The 18,747-nt window shown below is 55.0% G+C and overlaps 1 protein-coding gene and 1 long non-coding RNA gene across 3 annotated transcripts; one reads left to right on the top strand and one right to left on the bottom strand.

The window, feature by feature from the left end:
* The first annotated feature begins 6,549 nt into the window (after positions 1-6,549).
* On the top strand, positions 6,550-8,009 carry LOC127040538 (uncharacterized). The gene is made up of 2 exons (XR_007771457.1): positions 6,550-7,602; positions 7,798-8,009. It is a non-coding gene; the product is annotated as an uncharacterized LOC127040538 (long non-coding RNA).
* Positions 8,010-8,018: 9 nt separating this feature from the next.
* Positions 8,019-18,728, bottom strand: PSMD3 (proteasome 26S subunit, non-ATPase 3). 2 transcript variants are annotated; one of them, XM_050934781.1, is made up of 12 exons: positions 18,494-18,714; positions 16,705-16,895; positions 16,078-16,215; positions 15,386-15,522; positions 14,981-15,171; positions 13,012-13,115; positions 12,414-12,528; positions 11,185-11,304; positions 10,815-10,918; positions 10,110-10,265; positions 8,970-9,020; positions 8,019-8,599 (listed from the first exon to the last, which is right to left on the bottom strand). In XM_050934781.1, the coding sequence occupies exons 1-12, from the start codon at positions 18,669-18,671 to the stop codon at positions 8,522-8,524; spliced, it is 1,563 nt and encodes a 520-aa protein (XP_050790738.1). In that variant the 5' UTR covers positions 18,672-18,714; the 3' UTR covers positions 8,019-8,521. The 2 variants fall into 2 exon arrangements, with proteins under 2 accessions (XP_050790738.1, XP_050790737.1); XM_050934780.1 differs by lacking the exons at positions 8,019-8,599; positions 8,970-9,020; positions 10,110-10,265 and adding an exon at positions 10,273-10,681 and having other exon boundaries at positions 18,494-18,728.
* Between the last annotated feature and the right edge of the window lie 19 nt (positions 18,729-18,747).

Raw genomic sequence — 18,747 nt, 5'->3', positions numbered from 1 at the left:
TTTCTTGGTGTAAGGGATGTGACCGAGGTCACATGGAAAACACGTGGCTGGCTCTGGCCTGCCTTGTCCATTTAGATAGTGAGCTTGTTGGGGGCAGGGACTTGTTGTGGGTGAAAGTCAAGTCACTGGGAGTCTTGCCACTGATCTCAGCGGGCCAGGATTTCACCGTGTGTGTGCAGCACCTTGCTCCCAGCTACGCTGGGATACAGACACCATGAGGAATCTGAATCAGGGTCCCACGCCTCTTTCCACTAGCGTTAGCTGGCTCATGGTAGGAGCTCCAGCACCCTTGGCAAGGCCCTGACGGGAGCGATCCTGCGCCGGTCTCCGGGAGACGGCGATTGTTTCCCAAACTCGGGGGATCTGACGCGGGCGCTGCTTCCGAACTCCTCAGTGCTCTTTTGTTGGCAGGCTGGTGGGGAAAACCCGAAGCACACTTCCAGCTTGGGCTGCCTGGCCCAGTGTCAGCTGAACCAACTCCCAGCTGGGGATAGGGGGACGATTGCTCAAAAATGGCACTGGAGAGGAGAGTCCAAGCTGGGCAGGGGGCCCAGCTTTGACCCCAGCCCCTTGGCAAAACGGCTGCAGCACTTAGTGGGATGACCTGGAATATATTGTCCTGGCTCCTTTTAACCGCAAGTTCCATGTTCTACCTGCCTGGGAATGAGGAAATGGGATTCTGGGCAGGCGCCAAAGAAATGAAAAGTCCAACCCACCTCACCAAATCCCGGCATGGGGATATAAACCATCTGTCCCAGCATGCCGGCTCGGAGAGGCAAAAGCTGGGGGAAGAGGGGGAACCAGATCCTCCTCATGCTGCCTTCCCACACACACACACACTTCCCCTCTGGGGCCTTGGTCAAATCACTTCACCTCAGGATAATCCGCTAGGCTTGGGGTATTCCATGGTGCCTCAGATGCTGCCCTCACTGCCCCCATCTGGGCTCTCCATAGATATCTGATCCCGGCGGGCGTAGGTCAAAGGCAGCGGCCTGTGCTGATTTACACCAACTAATGGTTGCGAATGTAACCGTTACACCAGCTGAGTGTAAGCTGAGCCAGCCAGCCCCAGGCATGAATCAAGCCATCCACCTCAATGGGGTGTTAACTGAACCCAAAGGACCACTGTGACACTTTCAGTAGCAGTCACTGTTTTGCTGCTGATTAATTTTTGCAACATTGTCTAACTCCTGCTTGTTGTGCTCTGAGCTGGAATTGCTGCTTTGGAAAAGGGCAAACTGAGGAACAGAGCGAGTCACACAGTGGGTCAGTATACGGGGGGGTCAGTATACTTCTGGCTCTGTCAGCTCTCAACTACCAGAGATGGCCTGAGATGGCCCCTTTAAGGGAGCTGGATGGTGCCCCACCTGCTTCCCAGATGGTGAGATGAAAGACCAACAAGCAGCTAACTTGGGGGAGAGCGTGAGGAGGTGGGAGGCATGGGGCTTGCTACGCTCGCTGGGGGAAGGAGTTGGCTGGGGTTCCCCCATGTCAGGCAGCGCTGGCCTGGGGAGGAGCAAGGCCACTGTTTGGATTTGTGGGTCTGGTGACATATATTTGTGGGTCATCCTGGGGGCAATGGAACATGGCGTGGGGGGGTCGATCCCTGGAGCGAGGGGCCAGCCATGGTTAATCCGGCCCTGGTGAGGAAGAAAGGAGAGAGGTAGTGACGTTTCCCAGGGAGTGTTGGTCACTGAAGGCCTGAGGCAGGGAGGGGTCCCATGGAGTGGTGTCACCTTTTTGGAAGTGGTGAAGATGGAAAATGCTGTCTTGAGTGAATGGCTGGGCGAGGCCAGGAGTCAGCAGGCTTTTGTTTTCAAGAATTAGGGCTATTAAAAAGAAAAGAGTGAGTCACAAATAGGAAGTCGTCACTATTTTCCATGGCAGGAAGTGGGCGTAAGCCCAGAAACTCTGGGGATGGGTGCGAGAGGGCCTAGGAATGAGCTTTGTCTTGGTTACCAAGAGTGGTGGAGTTTCCACCAGGCTTGGCCAATGTGCATGGGAAACTGTGGCCTTTCTTAGCGCAGCAGCCACCTGTGAGCTCCATTTTAGCTGCTCCTATCCTCACCCCGGCAGGAGGTGCTCCTGGATCTTGGCCCAAGGCTGAGTTGAGGTGGGGCTTGCCCAGCACCATGAAGCGAGAGGAGCGCTCTGCCCCCTCCTCCGCATGTGTGGGACTCTCTGAAAATGGACTTCCATCCTGCCCCCAATGCCCACACCTGCCCACAGAGCAGCGGCTCAGCCTCCTGAACGCGACCCCATGCAGCCCCACAGGGTCCTCTCTGAGGAAGTGGCTTGGTACATCCCTTTCAGCCCATTCTCCAAGGGCGTCACTCAGCCCAGTTGAGCTGACCCCAGCGCTGGGATGGCTGCGTCTCCTGGTGCGATCGCTGTCTGGCTGGAGAGCTCACTGCTTGGAGAGGTCCCTCCTGAGACCAGGCCAGGGTAGGCCTTTGGCCTTGAGACAGTCTCTGTTGTGAGGCATGAGGCCCCCCTTCCCCCCCCAAAGGCCGGGATCCAGGCAATGAGTAGGATTCCCAAGGGAGAAAACGTTTGTGTGTGTCCTGGGGCCGCAATTACGTTGAAACCCGCAGGCCAAGGTCTTCCTGGTTCCACTGCCTGGGCCTTGCTCTTAACTTGCCCTGGGGGGATCAAGGGCAGGATGTGACCCAGCCCGGTTTGGAAATCCTGGATGCTCTTAGATTTCCCAAGTGGGAGGAGCTGAGATGAGCTTGATGTGAAGAAACCACAGACACGTCCATCGCGCTCGCACGGGTTGGTTCATTCTCCCGGTTTGTCACTGCAAACAAATCCAGATGTGCTAGCCCTGGGCTCTACCTCGACTCCTCTGGAAAGGGAGGAAGGCTGGTGCAGTGGTTAGGGCCCTGGGACACAAGAGACCTAGGTTGAGTTCACAGCTGCTTGTGCCCCCTGGGATGAGTCAACTAGCCTCACTGTGCCTCAGTTCCCATCTGTGCAATGGAGACATTAGCCCCATTCTGCCCCATGGAGGGTGTGAGGTTACAGCTGGTAAAGACTGACAAGTTGGGGACCAGATAAATCCCATAATGAGCTAGATAATGCTGCTTTAATGGCATGGGCAGGGCAGAGTCAACCCAGATCTCTGCCCCCTGCAGACAGGCACATACTGAACTGTCCGGCTTTACAGGGACTGTGCACTGCACAGGACCAAATCTCCCCTTCTAGTTACAGTATTTCACATTCCCTCAGAAACTACCCAGCATTGCTGTGTGCTGTTCAACTGCAGTGCTTCACCTCAGAGCTGACTGCATTTTAGTGGAAGGTGAGGTGAATCCTCTGAATGTGTGTGACTTGTAAAGCATCTGAGGTCCCTTCAGGTTGAAAGTCCCTGTTATCTGGCCAGCTAGGCTATACTGGCGCCCATCACCAGAGTATTTGGGCTCCTCATGTCAGATGCTGTGAGATGGGCCCCTGGAATGTGTTTTCTGAGAGGACCCCTCCTGGGTGGAGCAACCTGCATTAAACCTGAATGGGAGGGATCCCTTCAGCACCCTGGGGGACGATTCAGACAGTTCAGAGAATCATAGACTATCAGGGCTGGAAGGTACCTCAGAAGGTATCTAGTCCAACTCCCTGCTCAAAGCAGGGCTAATCTCTCAAAAGTAGTTCCTCCCAGAGCCTGATCGGGTGGGTGAAACCCAATCCTGGAGCCCCGGCTGGGCCTGGGGGGCAGCTCTGGCTGGTCCCTGGGGCCTGGCTGCAGCGCTTGCCCCCTGGAGGCTGGAGCCAGCCCCTGGATCTCGCTTTTCAGACTCTTCTCGATTGGGGGGTGTCACCGATACTGAGGCCAGGAGCAGCCGTCTAGTCTGAGCTGCAGCAGAGCCCAGGCTGGCGCCCCCCTCGGCCATTCCTGGGGCTCAGCGCATCTGTCTTCTGCCCCGGCAGGTGCGTCTCTTCTGGCCTCTCACCTGGGCAGTGGCCCTGGACACCCCCCAGCTGGATTAAGAGCAGTGGGGCACAGCCTGGCACTGCCCCCTGTGGCCATGGCCGGGATGACACCCACCAGGTCTTGGCCAGCACACCTTGCCCAGCCGTCCCCATTCAGGCCTTTGCTGGGGAGAGGTTTTCAGCACAACCCTGGACTGAGGCCACCTGAGGCACAGATGGGATGAGGCCGAGTGGGTTTTGAAGCAACCTCAGCAAAGCCGGGAGTCCTTCCAGGGGGTGGGTCAGGAGGGTGTGGGGCTCATGCCCTGACTCAGAGGGGAGAACAGCAGCATTGGCTGAGAAGTTCTCCATGAGCCCTGAGCCAGAGGTGCGGGGCTGGGGTAGCTGGGGGCTGCGGGGGCGGGAGTGAGGGACTCGCCTAGCAGTTGGCTGCAGGGTGAAACTGAGCGGCACCAGGAGAGCGGCCGGTGGTGGCATCTCAGGACTGGCTGCTCAGGAGGGTTTGTGTGTCAGGTGCAGGGGCCACTGGCAGAGCTGTGTGGGGAACCCAGGGCTGGGCTAGCAGGGGGCACTGGCAGAGCTGTGTGGGGAACCCGGGGCTGCAGGCCAGGAGCAGGGGGCACTGGCAGAGCTGTGTGGGGAGCCCAGGGCTGGGCTAGCAAGGGGCTGCAGGGGGCACTGGCAAAGCTGGGGGGGAAGCTCAGGGCTGGGCTAGCAGGGGGTTGCAGGGGGCACTGGCAGAGCTGTGTGGGGAGCCCAGGGCTGGGCTAGCAGGGGGCTGAAGGGGGCACTGGCAGAGCTGTGTGGGGAGCCCAGGGCTGGGCTAGCGGGGGGCTGTTGGGGGCACTGGTAGAGCTGTGTGGGGAGTCCAGAGCTGGGCTAGCAGGGGGCTGCAGGGGGCACTGGCAGAGCTGTGGGGGAAGCCCAGGGCTGGGCTAGCGGGGGGCACTGGCAGAGCTGTGGGGGAAGCCCAGGGCTGGGCTAGTGGGGGGCTGTTGGGGGCACTGGCAGAGCTGTGGGGGGAGCCCAGGGCTGGGCTAGCGGAGGGCTGCAGGCCAGGCGCAGGGGGCACTGGCAGAGATGCACGGGGGAGCCTTTGCAGGATGTGCCCTCCCACTTTCCCTGGGCCGGGCTCCAGCCAGAGCCGTCCCTCCCGCCATTACAGGACACCAATGCCGGGCCTGGCGCACGGGGCTGTGGCTGCGGTAGCTTTACTGCTGGCTACTGCGGGTTGTGCCCTCTGCCTGCCCTCCTGGGAGGCCAACGGCCCCTCAGGCTCAGGCCCAGCGGCAATGGCTCGGGGCTACTGAAGAGCCCATAGTCTGTGCCCAGCGGGGCTCTAAGGATCGTGCCTCTGGCTTGAACCCATTGCCCAGCTTGCCAGAGGCGGCAGTGGGTCTCCTTCAGTGACGTGGCGCCCTCTGGTGGCGCAGTGTTGTCAAGGCACATTACTCACAGCAGACGGGCCCACAGTGCACCAGCAGCTAGATGCCCTCCTCTCTCCCAGGCTGTAGGCATGGCTGTGCACACCACACTGAGCGTGCACTAAGTGCATTAATAGCTGTGCACACTGAGCGTGCACTAAGTGCATTAATAGCTGTGCACACTGAACGTGCACTAAGTGCATTGGCTGTGCACACTGAGCGTGCACTAAGTGCATTAATAGCTGTGCACACTGAGTGTGCACTAAGTGCATTAATAGCTGTGCACACTGAGTGTGCACTAAGTGCATTGGCTGTGCACATTGAGCGTGCACTAAGTGCATTAATAGCTGTGCACACTGAGTGTGCACTAAGTGCATTGGCTGTGCACACTGAATGTGCACTAAGTGCATTAATAGCTGTGCACACTGAGCGTGCACTAAATGCATTATTGGCTGTGCACGCTGAACGTGCACTAAGTGCATTATTGGTGCAGTGGCATTGGAGGAGCCTTCCCTTGGCAGTTTCTGACAGAGGGGGCAGGACTGGAATAGCAGGGAGCTGTGGGTTGGGATTGGGCAGAGCCCCCCTGTTGTGTATAAAGGGGAATCACTCCCAGACTGTCTATGCCTCTGAAACCAAACACGAATCATCCACGGAGCCACAACACAAGCCCCAGAACGACTCCAGCTGCCCCGAGCCAGCAATGGCGGCTTCTGCGAGGAACTGGGATTAGTTCACTGAGCTGGGCTTCACTGACAAGTAGGCTCAGTGTGTCTTTCCTCGCAGGCCAGTCATTTCTTCCAGCCTTCCCCTGCGACCCACCCCTGTGGCGACCTTCCTCTGTCTCTCCCAGGTCAGTAGGGGGAAGTGGTGGCCTGCGGTTAGAGCAGCTTGGCCCAAAAGTTGGGGACCTGTGTTGCACGTGCACCAGGGGAACTGGACTCCAGGCTGGGCCGATCCCTGGGCACTACCCCGATTGACATGGTTAATAAAGGCCAGGGGCTTGTTCCTGTGCTCATCGTCTCCCATTAGCTTCCATGGTGCAGGATCAGGGCTTGAGTGACTAGCACATCCCTTCCAGGTTTCGTTCTCTGCTTAGGGGCCGCGACCCGTCTCCCTGCACTGGTCCTGCCAGAGGGTAAATCACGAGAAGTGGTGCCAGGAGAACACAGAGGGGTGAGGTGGGTTATAGGAGCCCCATAGCACCTGGTTTAGATTGGTGCAATCCAAGCTGTGGCTTGAAGTTAGTCCGGGGCTGTTTTGTGTATCCTGGCCCTGTTTCAGGCCAGGCCTTTAACGAAGTCCTGCCCGCCCTCCCGCTGGCCCTGCTTTCAGTGACCCTGCATAGGCCTGGCCTGGCGCTGCAGCACCCCGCTGGATACAGGCAGCAGCACCATTACCTTGGGCTAGCATGTAAGATTCCAAAGGTATTGGTATTGAAGTAATGACTACCGGCCTCAGTCCCACAGAGCCTAAAGCTGTGGGATAAAGAACCCTGATCACCAACTTCCCTCCTCTGGCCCAAGGAACTCTGCACCGTAAGGGTAAAGCTCGTCTGTGCTGATACCAGAACTTTCACAGGGCTGGCCTGAGAGCGGAATGAGCCATCACAAACCACCCACCTCCTGCTACGAGCACCTGGTGTGTTTGTCTTCTCCCACAACTCCAGGGCATCGATACTAAAACCTGCCAAACCAAGCCATTCTCCGGCACAGGCTTCTCCTGGGGAGCGGAAGGGAGAACCACCGTGACAGATGTTAAGCAACATGACTGATGCACAACTGCAAGGCACTCGTACCCTAGAGGCGGGAGCAGGGTAGAAGAACCACTATGGAACAGAACTACTCTGTGCAGCACAACAGTAGTTTTGAGGGTTGCCTGCTGCTGCCTTGAAATGTTTTCTTCTAGCAGAGACACGGCAGAGGGAGAGGATGTCTGAGAGCATCAGACCACAGCCATGTATGTGGAAAACAAGGGAAAAAGCAGGACCTCAGAGAAGCACTTGCTGCTTTCATGGGCAGTGTGTTCATCCACAACAGAGGCCAGTGTATTACCTACAAATGAGGCAGAAGGCAGGCAGCAAGGAACAGTTTCAGGGAGACTTAGCAGGTTCATCTAGTTATGTAGGGCCTCATAACCCTGGCTCTTGTCCCGCAGCACAAAGGCTGGCACCGCTTCCCACATGAGGAAAGCCCAAGCCCCCTTAGCGGAGGGGAGAATTGCAGAAGGATCAGTGCTGCACAACACGGTATGTGATATCATCTGTATGCCTGATGCCTAATTAGTGGTTGAGGTTCTCAGCCCTGTGCCACGCAGGTCAGATTAGATGGTTGTTGTGGTCCCTTCTGGCAAATTCTCTGAAGAAACCTGAGGGTTACTCGATGGAGCTGACAGGAGCTTTGGAGCTGACCAGAGTCTTTTTTTTTTTTTTTTTTACTAAAAGCCTGCTCCTCCACCACCACCACCCAAGCCCTGCAGGGAGCTGGTTCCAGTAACTAGAGCAAGGGAGACCAGGAATCCCAATTGCTGCTCTCGGGAGAAAGATCTCACCTTGTGAAAGATACCTCCCTTCTCACTGCATCAGCATCTGAAAGCGTCAGGATTTCTAAGCCATCCCACCTCCCCCGCCGTGAAACTTAAAGCTGCAAAACCACACACACGTGCGAGGTTTTTTTCCAACTTTTATTTTAAAAGTCATAATTGAATCTTAACAAAGTCTTAACCCATTATTGTTCTGAGAGCTGCGGCTCAGACATGGTCTGCGTAGCAGTAACCACCACCCACCCAGCAGCAGGTCACACACCACGCACCCAGCGGCTAAGAGGTTAGTAGGTTTAATTCATTAACCCCTTGTGTGTTTCCCACGCTAGGTGCAGCAATGACATCCACCACAAGCAACCTTAAAAGAAGTTTTATTGGGAATTGGGAGGGTGGGTTTCCCTTAATATGCTGATCTCTGGGGTGATGGTTGTAGGGGAGCACTGCCCTCTGCAATAGGCAGAGGGTGATATAGAACCTGGGAGTGTCTCCCCTTCCCACCCCAATACGTACATGCAGATAGTTTATAAAAGAAAGGCAGATTCTGGGTTGTAGCCACCAGAGGATGGTTTCTATCAGACAGGATATTCCCTGTGGGAAGATAAAAATAGACTGCAGTCCCCAGAGGATCATGGGAAACCGTCATCGTCATCCTCTGCCATTTCCTTCGCGAATTCCAGGTCCTGCTGCTCACGCTCCCGGCGCTCCTGGAAGGCAAAGGCAGGGCACGTTCCTAACAGGCTGATGGCAGCAGTGGGACTGGGCTGGCTCAGGGCACTGAGCTGCTCGGAGCGGCTGCCAGGTCAGCAGTGACCGAGAGAGAGTGGGAAGTGATGGCCATTCACGTGAAATGAGTGACGAGAAGGCTCTGTCCAAACCACAGCTGGCACCAAGGACTGACAGGGGCCCTAGCTAGAACTCCTGACTCACCACAGAAAGGTTCCCACCAGGGCAGGGATGGGGGTCTCAGTCCAGGCTAGACAAGGGTACACAGCACTGGTTGGGAGGCAAGTGTCACTCCCAGGGAGGGTTGCTAATGGGGTGCTCAACCCCCTCTCCCCACAGGCAGGATCTCACCTCTGCAGACTCCAAGTCCTTGTTGTAAGACTTAGGTGGGAACCTCATGGCCTGGAAACACAAACAAAAGGGGATCAGTGAGGGACCGCCAGGGCCAAGGCAAGGAACCCAGAGGCACCTCCCAGGCTGTAGCAGACATTTCCAAGCATGCATGGCAGCCAGGGGTCATGCTCCTTGCTCCATCAGCAAGTTCCAGCACGGCCAGGTAGGTTGCCTGACTGACATGCTGACAGGACATGGCCGTGCTGGAACTTGCTGATGGAGCAAGGAGCATGACCTTGCTCCATCAGCAAGTTCCAGCACGGCCATGTCCTGGACAGCAGGACATGCAACCTTCAGATGCACCTCCCAGGGCCGTGGAGCTCAGGATGTGCTCCAAGGTAGCACATGTTTCGAGGCCTTGTGAGCCTACCCAGGGAATCCGCTCTCGCTCCCAGCAGCTGGAGCTAGAGTGCAGAGAAATTTGCCAGAGATCAGGCCCTTTCAGCACAGGCTTTCACAGCATATTGGCATGAATGAGGCCTCCCAGCGCCCACGTGGGGAGCTTGCTCTTCTCCCATTTTACAGAGGCAGTTCAGTAGAGTGACAAACAGAACCCAGCAAAGAATCCTGTGGCACCTTATAGACTAACAGACGTTTTGGAGCATGAGCTTTCGTGGGTGAATACATCTGAGGAAGTGGGTATTCACCCACGAAAGCTCATGCTCCAAAACATCTGTTAGTCTATAAGGTGCCACAGGATTCTTTGCTGCTTTCACGGATCCAGACTAACACGGCTGCCCCTCTGGTACTAAGCAGAACCAAGGAGTCCTGTCTCCCAACCCTCAATGCAGTGCACTGTATTAGCAGCCAGAGTACAGAATGGAGTGTGTTTAGATGAGAGAATGTGGGGAGCTCATGGTGGGCAGGGGGACCATGCTTTGAACTGGTGCCCCAACAGAGGATTTGAGGGTGCAAGGGAGAGGAAGGAGAAGAGCCAACCCATCACCCCAGAGGGGCCTGGACCCTGCTGGGGGAGCTTCTGAAGGCCCGAGGCTTCTAAATCACCCCGCTGCACTCACACATCTCAAGAGAGTGGCCCCTGGGACACCTGACCCAGCACCCACACAATGGGCAGAGCCTGCGCCGCAGCCTAGCTACCTTGACAGACATGTTGTGGATGTCGAGGCAGAAGGAGATCCTCTGATGGAAGGCCAGCTGGGGCTCCCGTGTGGAGTAGATGTCAATCATCTCTTTGGACTGGACATAGCCTTTCTCGTGGTTAATGCTGGCTTCTATCACGCCGTCCCGGATAGCCTACAGCCCGGAGGCAACAGTCATGGCAGAGGGCCAACCTTGAAGGCCGGTGTTCGCATGCGCAGAGTGCCCGTGGGTCAACAGCCAGGGATGGCAGAGTGAGCACTTTGCACTGGCTCCCACAAGACAGCGACTTGGTCTGTCTGGTCTCTCAAGCCCTGAGCCCACATCCCTTTTCCACTCACTGGGAACACCTCAAGTTTTTCTTGGTGCAACATCCCTTGGTAACAATTGCTCAAGGAAATGACAGATGTAGCAAGATGGGTAGGGATAAGGCTACGCTTTGGGTCAGAGCATCCTGGCATGAAGGGGTTAATTGGGATGCAGGCCCTTGGAGCTGCTGATGGCCCAGATCCCAGTAGTAAGAGGCTGGTGACAGATCCTTTTGGAGGAGCAGAGAGCTGGTTCAGAAGGGCCTGAAAGATACAGGACCAACCACTCAGAAATCCAACGGTTAGCTCTGCGGTCCCTGAGCACCACAGGGAGAAGGGGCCAAGGGCTAGATTTCCTACACTGATCCCCGAACCGTACTTCATCCCAATGACCCACCTTGGCAACAATGAACTCAGCATCCTCCGGACTGTCCAGCTGCAGTTTCTGAGCAATGTCGGCCAGTGCGATGCGTGAATAGGACAAGCTGATCATGCGAACACCTGGAGGTGGAGAAGGAACAGGAGCTGGAGCGTGTCATGGGGCCACACACTGAGTGAGGTGGGAAGTGGGTGTGATAGCGAGAGGCCTTTTAAACTAAGAAGCACAAGGAGACTCAAATGCACACTGCTCTCCTTTGTTGCATTAAATGATAGGAGCAAGCCACAGGGGCTAGTTAGCCCAAGACGTCTAGTCAGCCACGACAGCCCCACACTGCATCGAGACAGGATGTTCAGGCCCCAACAACATGGCACTGGCAGCTTCTTACCTGTTTTAATCACATTGTGTCTCAGCCGGATGATCAGGGTATAGGTCCCATCTGCCTGAAATTTGTCTGCAAACTGATCCAGGACCTGGTTGAACTTGGCTAGGTTACCCGTCCGAACAGCTGTGGGAACATACAGGAGACGGTTGAGAGTAAACAGAGAGAGAGAAAAGATCTGCTGAGGTCACACAGTGAGAGCAGGAACAGAACCCAGGAATCCTGTACACCAACCACTCAACAAACTCCTTCCTGACATGTAAATGTTACAGTAAGTGGAATTTTGAGGTTAGATTCATAAATACCAGAAATAAAACAGGAGACAGTGCTCTTTATTGATGAAATGTTAAAAATATTTTGTTCCTTCGAAGAGCAGAACATTATATCAATTTACATCTAGTCTGACCTCTTGTGTAACAGAAGCCAGAGAAGTTCCCCAAAATACTTCCTTTTAAACTGGAGCATGTCTTTAAAAAAAATTCAATCGTGATTGAAAAATTGCCAGTGATAGAGAATCCACCACAACCCTTGGTAAATCATTCCAATGGTTAATTACTCTCACTGTAAAAAGTAAAATTTACTCCCCCAGCCAGGGATCCAGTGATATTAGAACCCAGGACCATGGGCACTGGAAGCAGGAGCAGTGTCCCTTGGTCATCAAACCAGTTAACAGAGCACAAAGTTACTGAAAATTATCTTCCATTCTGAAAAATGTGCACGTGTGGCTCTGGAATCAGAAGCTGGCCACAGCAACACTAGCACACATTTTTTAAGTGCTCTTTTATCTTTGCGCCACTATTTTGCTAGTCTAAAAAAATCTAACCAGGAATGTGACCCTTGTTTGTGAAAATATGGTTATGTAAAAAAGAGTCTGAGTCTTATGTAATGAAACTGTCAATGTTCTCATTGTCCATACTAATGGCTAACCTTTTTTAAAATCAACCTACACTTTTGGTCTCTGATGTCTTATGGCCATGAGTTCCACAGGTTCTGACCCGCATTTCCTTATAACTACATCTTTCAGTTTCATATAATTTCTCTTTGTTCTTGCAGTATGCGATAGCATAAACAAGAGTGTGCAATTTACCTGTTGATGTCACTATTTGTCATTTTTCATGACAATTTGAGAAGCTGTAGCTAGACCAAATGGTAGGGCACACAACAGAAAGTTAGGGGTTCCTGGATCATCCAACAACAGATCATGAAGCTCTGGGAAGCAGCCAGAGCATCCTTACCCTGCGTCAGGAGGAAGTAGGGCATCAGTGACCTCTTGAGGGAAGGCTGTCTGAACTGGAGTCTGTCCGGGATCTCACCCAGCAATAACTCCACCACGATGAGCAGCTTGTGGACCTTAGGCAGGAAGACAGACACAAGAGACTATAAGAACAAGGAGTACTTGTGGCACCTTAGAGACTAACAAATTTATTTGGGCATGAGCTTTCGTGGACTAAAACCCACTTCATTGGATGCATGCAGTGGAAAATACAGTAGGAAGATGTATATACACAGAGAACATGAAAAAATGGGTGTTGCCATACCAACTCTATAACAAGACTAATCAATTAAGGTGGGCTATTATCAGCATGAGAAAAAAAACGTTTGTAGTGATAATCAGGATGGCCCATTTCAAACAGTTTGAATCTCTTAGAACTGCCTGAGACACCCGAAGGAAGCAAATTCTTCATTAGAATAGACCAGCCAAGAAGCTGGTGAGACCCAGATCCTACCCTGTCTCTGCTCCTCTCCATGGACCTGATTACACATGGTGCCTGCACAAGTGCCTGACACGCATGCACCCAGAGGTGCCCCCTGGATGATCACGCACCCACTCACCGTCTGCTTGAAGCCAACCGCTGTGTGCTGTGGTGCCTTCCGCAGGGCATTCGTCATGGTCCTCCGTGCTTCGGAGTACTCCAGCTGAATGGCTTTGATGCGACCTGGCAGAGAGAGTTATAGAAACTGTTTCAGGGAGAAGTTGGTTTAACTGACAAAGCCCAGCCCAGGCACTGGGATCTTCACCCTACCTGGCACAAACTGCCAATCAAACCAACGGCCCATGCCTTGCTGGCTGTTTGGCTGCTTTAGTTTGGTGCAGTTTGAGACTGAGAGCACTTGAGGTCACGGCAGCAACAAACAGATCTGTGTTCAGCTGCCTCAGCTCCAAATGACTAGAGGAGCTCCAGTCTTTCAGAGATCACACACTTATGTATTCTGTGTTGTGGGGACTGTGACAGACCCAAACCAGTGGGGTACAGGAGTCTGGTAGAGGGCAAATATACTGGTCACTGGATGAGCAGTTTTCTGTTCCCTGAGTGACCAGAGCAGGGGCTGCACTAGAGTAATCAGGAACCTGCTAGAACCAATTAAGGCAGACAGGCTGATTAGAACACCTGCAGCCAATCGAGGCAGGCTAATCAGGGCACCTGGGTTTAAAAAGGAGCTCACTCCAGTCAGGGGAGGGAGCGCCAGAGGAGAGGAAGTGCATGAGAGGAGCTGGGAGCAAGAGGGTGAGGAGCTGAGAGTGAGAGGCTGTGCTGCTGGAGGACTACAGAGTACAAGCGTTATCAGACACCAGGAGGAAGGTCCTGTGGTGAGGATAAAGAAGGTGTTTGGAGGAGGCCATGGGGAAGTAGCCCAGGGAGTTGTAGCTGTCATGCAGCTGTTACAGGAGGTACTATAGACAGCTGCAATCCACAGGGCCCTGGGCTGGAACCCAGAGTTGAGGGCGGGCCCGGGTTCCCCCCAAACCTCCCAACTCCTGATCAGACACAGGAGGAGTTGACCCAGACTGTGGGGAGGATCACTGAGATGAGCAAATCTGCCAATAAGCGCAGGACCCACCAAGGTAGAGGAGGAACTTTGTCACAGGACATTCTCAGCAAGGACAACAGGATGCGAGCAATCTTTACCTCACACCTTCCCTGCCCAGGGCAGCAATGCAAACACCTCTTTGCACATACATAGCCCTTCCATCAGCTCTCAAAGCCTCACACCTACCTCTGCTCACTAGCATGCTGATTACTACCAAGGCCCCATGCACTCCCCGGGAAGACGGACATGGTCTGGAAATTGGGGCAGCTTCATTTAAATTTTAGAACAGATTTTGAACATAATTAAACATGAATATTAACATGATCAGCACAGCGGCCCCTCCCTTCTCCAGTTTCCATTCAGTTCAGTTTTACTTTCCCCACTTGCCGATGTTTGTTTTACCAGTGACGCTGAGCGGCACTGAAAGAGTCCACGGCAAAGCTGGAGGTTTTGGCAGCTGCAGAGGGGGCTGTTGCAGATGGTGGAATTGGGCACAATAGCAGTGAATAGTGCTGGCATTTCCGCCACTCCCTTTGTGTGCAGTTATCTCGCAGTTCAGCCCCCTCAGACCAATCGTTTCAGACCTGCAGACAAGACTATAACATTTTATCCTTGGTGCATGTTGTCCAGTGTTTTCTTCCCATTTACTAGGGCAGGATGTGTAGATTCCAGAATACAATTCTGTGGCAAGGAGTGGATCTTGTAGCAAATTCCGCTGCCAAAGAATTGTGACACACACATCGTCTTAAGTATTAGCCCATTTTACAGGTGAAGAAATGGAAGCAGCGATTATGCGGTTTTCCAGAGATCGTGGGGTCAGTGGCAGAACCAGGAGAAAACCCTCAGAATCCAGACCCTGGCCCTAACCATTTGATCGGACTCCTTCCCTGGCCCCAGGAACAGAACCCAAGAGTCCTGATTCCAGTCTCCTGTTCCAGTCACTAGACAACACAACAGTAAAGCAGTGTGTGGTGGCACTGCTGCCTCTCACCTGTGTAATAGAGGTACCTGGCCCACTCATTGTTATTGGCCTGCTCAGGAAAAACTGATTTGGAGACGAGCTTTTCCGCCTGGTCGTAGAGGTTATAGTGAAGGTAGTTCCTCAGCAGCAGGTTCAGGAGGGTGGCCTGACCATCTGCGTCATGACGGAGGGTTGCCGTCCTCAGACGGGCATGCAGGAAACTTCAAAAGAGGGTGGAGAGGAAAGAGTGCGTCAGAAGGGAGGGAGGAAACTGCAAAAGGGGAGCGCACAAATGTCCCAGCAAGGTTTCGATCCTAGCAAACGGCTGCCATTAGGCACCAAGGGGCCCTTTCATTTCTGTATAGGCAGGCTCCGGGAGAATGCAGCACACAGGACTGCAACTGACCTATCGGACACAGGAGCAGCCAGTCCTACCTCCTGACCACATCAAGTTTATTCAGGAACTCGTAGCTGCGGGAGTGGTAGTAATAACACTTGGCCACCACCAGATCGAGGGCTCGGCGGTTCTGAGGACTGATCTTCTGCATCAGGTCATCAGACACTTTCTGCGCCTGGGGAAGGGAAAGAGGAAAGTCAAAACAGACAAGGCTACACCCACACCCACAGACAGAGAGAGAGAGAGACAGAGAAAACGAAGACTCGCTTGTGAGGAAACACAGGAGGGGAAACAGTCAGAAGCATTTTGGCTGTGAGAACTTCCATTAATCTAAATCCCCTGTCTCTAAAGTATTGGTAGCTTCCAAGGGCTGCATCCTGGCCAGTCCCTTTGGGGTGCAGTTAACATAACGCCAGGGAAGCTCTCCTAGCACAGCAGTAAAACGTGAGGTAGCTAAATGGAGGCAGTGGTATTTTGTTTGCTGGCCAGCTATTAAGCTTCCAACTGTGCTAGGCTAGGATGGGACACAAAACTTCCCTGCTCTGAAGCTCTGCCACCATCTGCCTGTACTCAGCTCATGGGAACAGGGAGGCAATGTGGAGAGCACTCAGGTTTGCCAGTTTATTCGTCTGACCCTAGGGTCTCATGGGCCATACACACCCAGTACTTGGGTTTCAGTAGCAGGCTGGATCTCCCCAATGCAGCATGCAGGACAGTCCTGGGGTTTTACCTCTGGGTATCGTTTACTGTTCATCAGGTAGATGACCAGGAGCAGCTGGAGATAGGTTTCTACCTCTGGCAGGAGGGGGGCTGAGGCTGCCTTTCCTGTCCGGGGACGGAACTGCAGCTCTGCTTCTGTGTCCATAGGCTATAGAGAGAGACCGAGATGTGCTGGATCCACAGCTCTGAAGTCCTCTAGTAATTCACAGAGGAAACTCAACATGGATGTGCCATACCCATCACCAATGCCCGTACAAATTTCCCTGCCCACCCAGCGTGCCTCAGTCTTGACTTGGAGGGACCACCTCTAGGAACAAAGGAGGTCAGTCTCCACGGCCCACTCAATCTTTGCTCTCTCTCTGCTAAGGATGCCAACACAGGCCAGCAAATACCATTGCGATTTTTCTTAGATACAGAAACAAGCCAGCTGGGAACTGGATCGAGTCACTGCCCTCAAATCACTTCCCAGGCACTCCTGAATAGTCAGGTTGTAATGTCTGAACGCTCCCTTTGGTGTCTCTGCTCCCCCTCCCCTCCCTTACGACAACATGTTCTCTGCTACTAAAAGTCCCAGCATCTGCCAAGGCAGAGTCACCACCAACTTCAGCAGCCTCCTCTGCACCCACTGCAGACTCACCTCCTCCAGAAAGCCCAGCAGGAAATCCCGCACGGTGCTGTTGGAAGTGAAGAAGCCATTGATGGCTTTATGGAGCACGTTGGGGTTGAGTCGGCGGGATGTGGAGGGTAGAGCCCGTAGGGCACGCAGGACATAACGAGGCTCCTTTCCAGACACAGCCTTCTCAAGCTGCTTCACATGCTCTTTGATGTCTGCATCGGCACAGGGAAATCCTGCTAGCACTTTGCCTCTGGCAAGTGCTCTCACAAAGGAGGCAAATCCTGATACCTGATGATCATACTGGTGATACCCCTGCTTCCTGTCTGAAGACTGATACATGCTTCTACCTGCTCATTTTAATATAATTCTAAGGAGAAAGCCTCAATACCTCAGGACATAAGCCACTCTCTAAGTTGGGGGTGGAGGGGAGGTTAGAAAGAAATTTTTCCTGGAGGCAGTTTATCCTACATCTGTCTACTACAGGTTTCTTGCATCTTCCTCTGCAGTCCCTGGTGGTGCCAGCTACAGTGAGAGAAGGGATACTGGAGTATTACAATAGTACCTAGGAGCCCCAGTGTTAGACAAGGACCCCACTGTGCTAGGTACTGCCTTCATCCTAATTACAGAGCAATTATAACAATCTCACGCTTAGGTAGCTGCTTTCACACTGAAGTGCCCCACTGCACTTTACGAGAAACCTGACTAAGCTAAACACTGGGGTCACTTTATGCGCCACTTGGGGTGGAGGGGACACAGACGATGCTGGCTGGCACCCAGATTGACTATAGACCTTCTGTCACCTTAAGTGAGCCACTTGGGGTCTGATTTTCAGGAGTGCTGAACACCCACCACTCCAGCTGAAGTCAATGGGAGCGGACACTGCTCAGCACCACTAAAGAACCAGTCCTTGTATCTCCCCGTGCCCCAGGAGACAGCGACAATGACACTTCCCCGCGGTGTGCGGCGAAGGGGACCTTGGCCATGCCGATGCCGTTTCCCAACCGAACCATCACTCAGCATCATCCCAAATATCCCTCTCCCTACAAAGTCTTCCCCTGGGGCTCAGAGAAAGGGGCAATTCACAGAGCAGTGGGGAGGAGCCCACGGGGAAGAGACCGGGGCTGGCACTGGCCTCCCTGAGGACAACAGCCCCTATGATTTGGTGGGCACCGAAGCCCAGTCCTGCTGGGTCGCCCCCCTGTCCCATTCCCCTCTGCTCCCTCTCCCCCAGCCCATTCCCCTCTGCCCCCCCCCCTCGGGTCTGCCTCCCCCCATTCCCCTCTGCCCCCCCCCGGGTCTGCCTCCCCCCATTCCCCTCTGCCCCCCCCTCGGGTCTGCCTCCCCCCATTCCCCTCTGCCGCCCCCCCTTGGGTCTGCCTCCCCCCATTCCCCTCTGCCGCCCCCCCTTGGGTCTGCCTCCCCCCATTCCCCTCTGCCCCCCCCCGGGTCTGCCTCCCCCCGTTCCCCTCTGCCCCCCCCCGGGTCTGCCTCCCCCCGTTCCCCTCTGCCGCCCCCCCTTGGGTCTGCCTCCCCCCGTTCCCCTCTGCCCCCCCCCCCGGGTCTGCCTCCCCCCATTCCCCTCTGCCCCCCCCCCGGGTCTGCCTCCCCCCGTTCCCCTCTGCCCCCCCCCCTCGGGTCTGCCTCCCCCCGTTCCCCTCTGCCCCCCCCCTCGGGTCTGCCTCCCCCCGTTCCCCTCTGCCCCCCCCCTCGGGTCTGCCTCCCCCCGTTCCCCTCTGCCCCCCCCCTCGGGTCTGCCTCCCCCGTTCCCCCCTGCTCCCCCTCGGCCCGGCCCGGCCCCTCCCCACCTCACCCTCCAGCGTGATAGCGTCGAGCTCGCGCTGCGGCGGCTTCTCCCCGGCGGCGCCGCCGGCCCCGTCCGCCGCCTCCTCCTGCATCTCCACGTCCGGGGGCCCGGGCGGCGGCTCCTCGGGGGGCGGCTTGGCCTTGTCGGCGGCGGGGCGGCGGCGGGACGCGCCCTCCTGCTTCATGGCGGGGGGCGGGGGGGGGCCGGGCCGGGCTCGCGCCGCTCGCGGTGACGGTGCAACAATGGCGGGAGGAGGCGGC

Source organism: Gopherus flavomarginatus, chromosome 25 (assembly GCF_025201925.1).
Source record: "Gopherus flavomarginatus isolate rGopFla2 chromosome 25, rGopFla2.mat.asm, whole genome shotgun sequence".
Lineage (NCBI taxonomy): Eukaryota > Metazoa > Chordata > Testudines > Testudinidae > Gopherus > Gopherus flavomarginatus.
The sequence above is the reverse complement of the archived record's forward strand: the minus strand, read 5'-3'. Positions and strand labels throughout refer to the sequence as shown.

Bases quoted from the DNA above. Each gene is read 5' to 3' on its own strand.
- PSMD3 (XM_050934780.1), bottom strand. From the start codon at position 18,671: ATGAAGCAGGAGGGCGCGTCCCGCCGCCGCCCCGCCGCCGACAAGGCC. The intron at 13,116-14,980 runs GTGAGAGGCAGC...TCTCTCTGCCAG, and splicing joins CAGGTACCTCTATTACACAG to GTCGCATCAAAGCCATTCAG. The intron at 12,529-13,011 runs GTGAGTGGGTGC...TTCCTGCCTAAG, and splicing joins CGGTTGGCTTCAAGCAGACG to GTCCACAAGCTGCTCATCGT.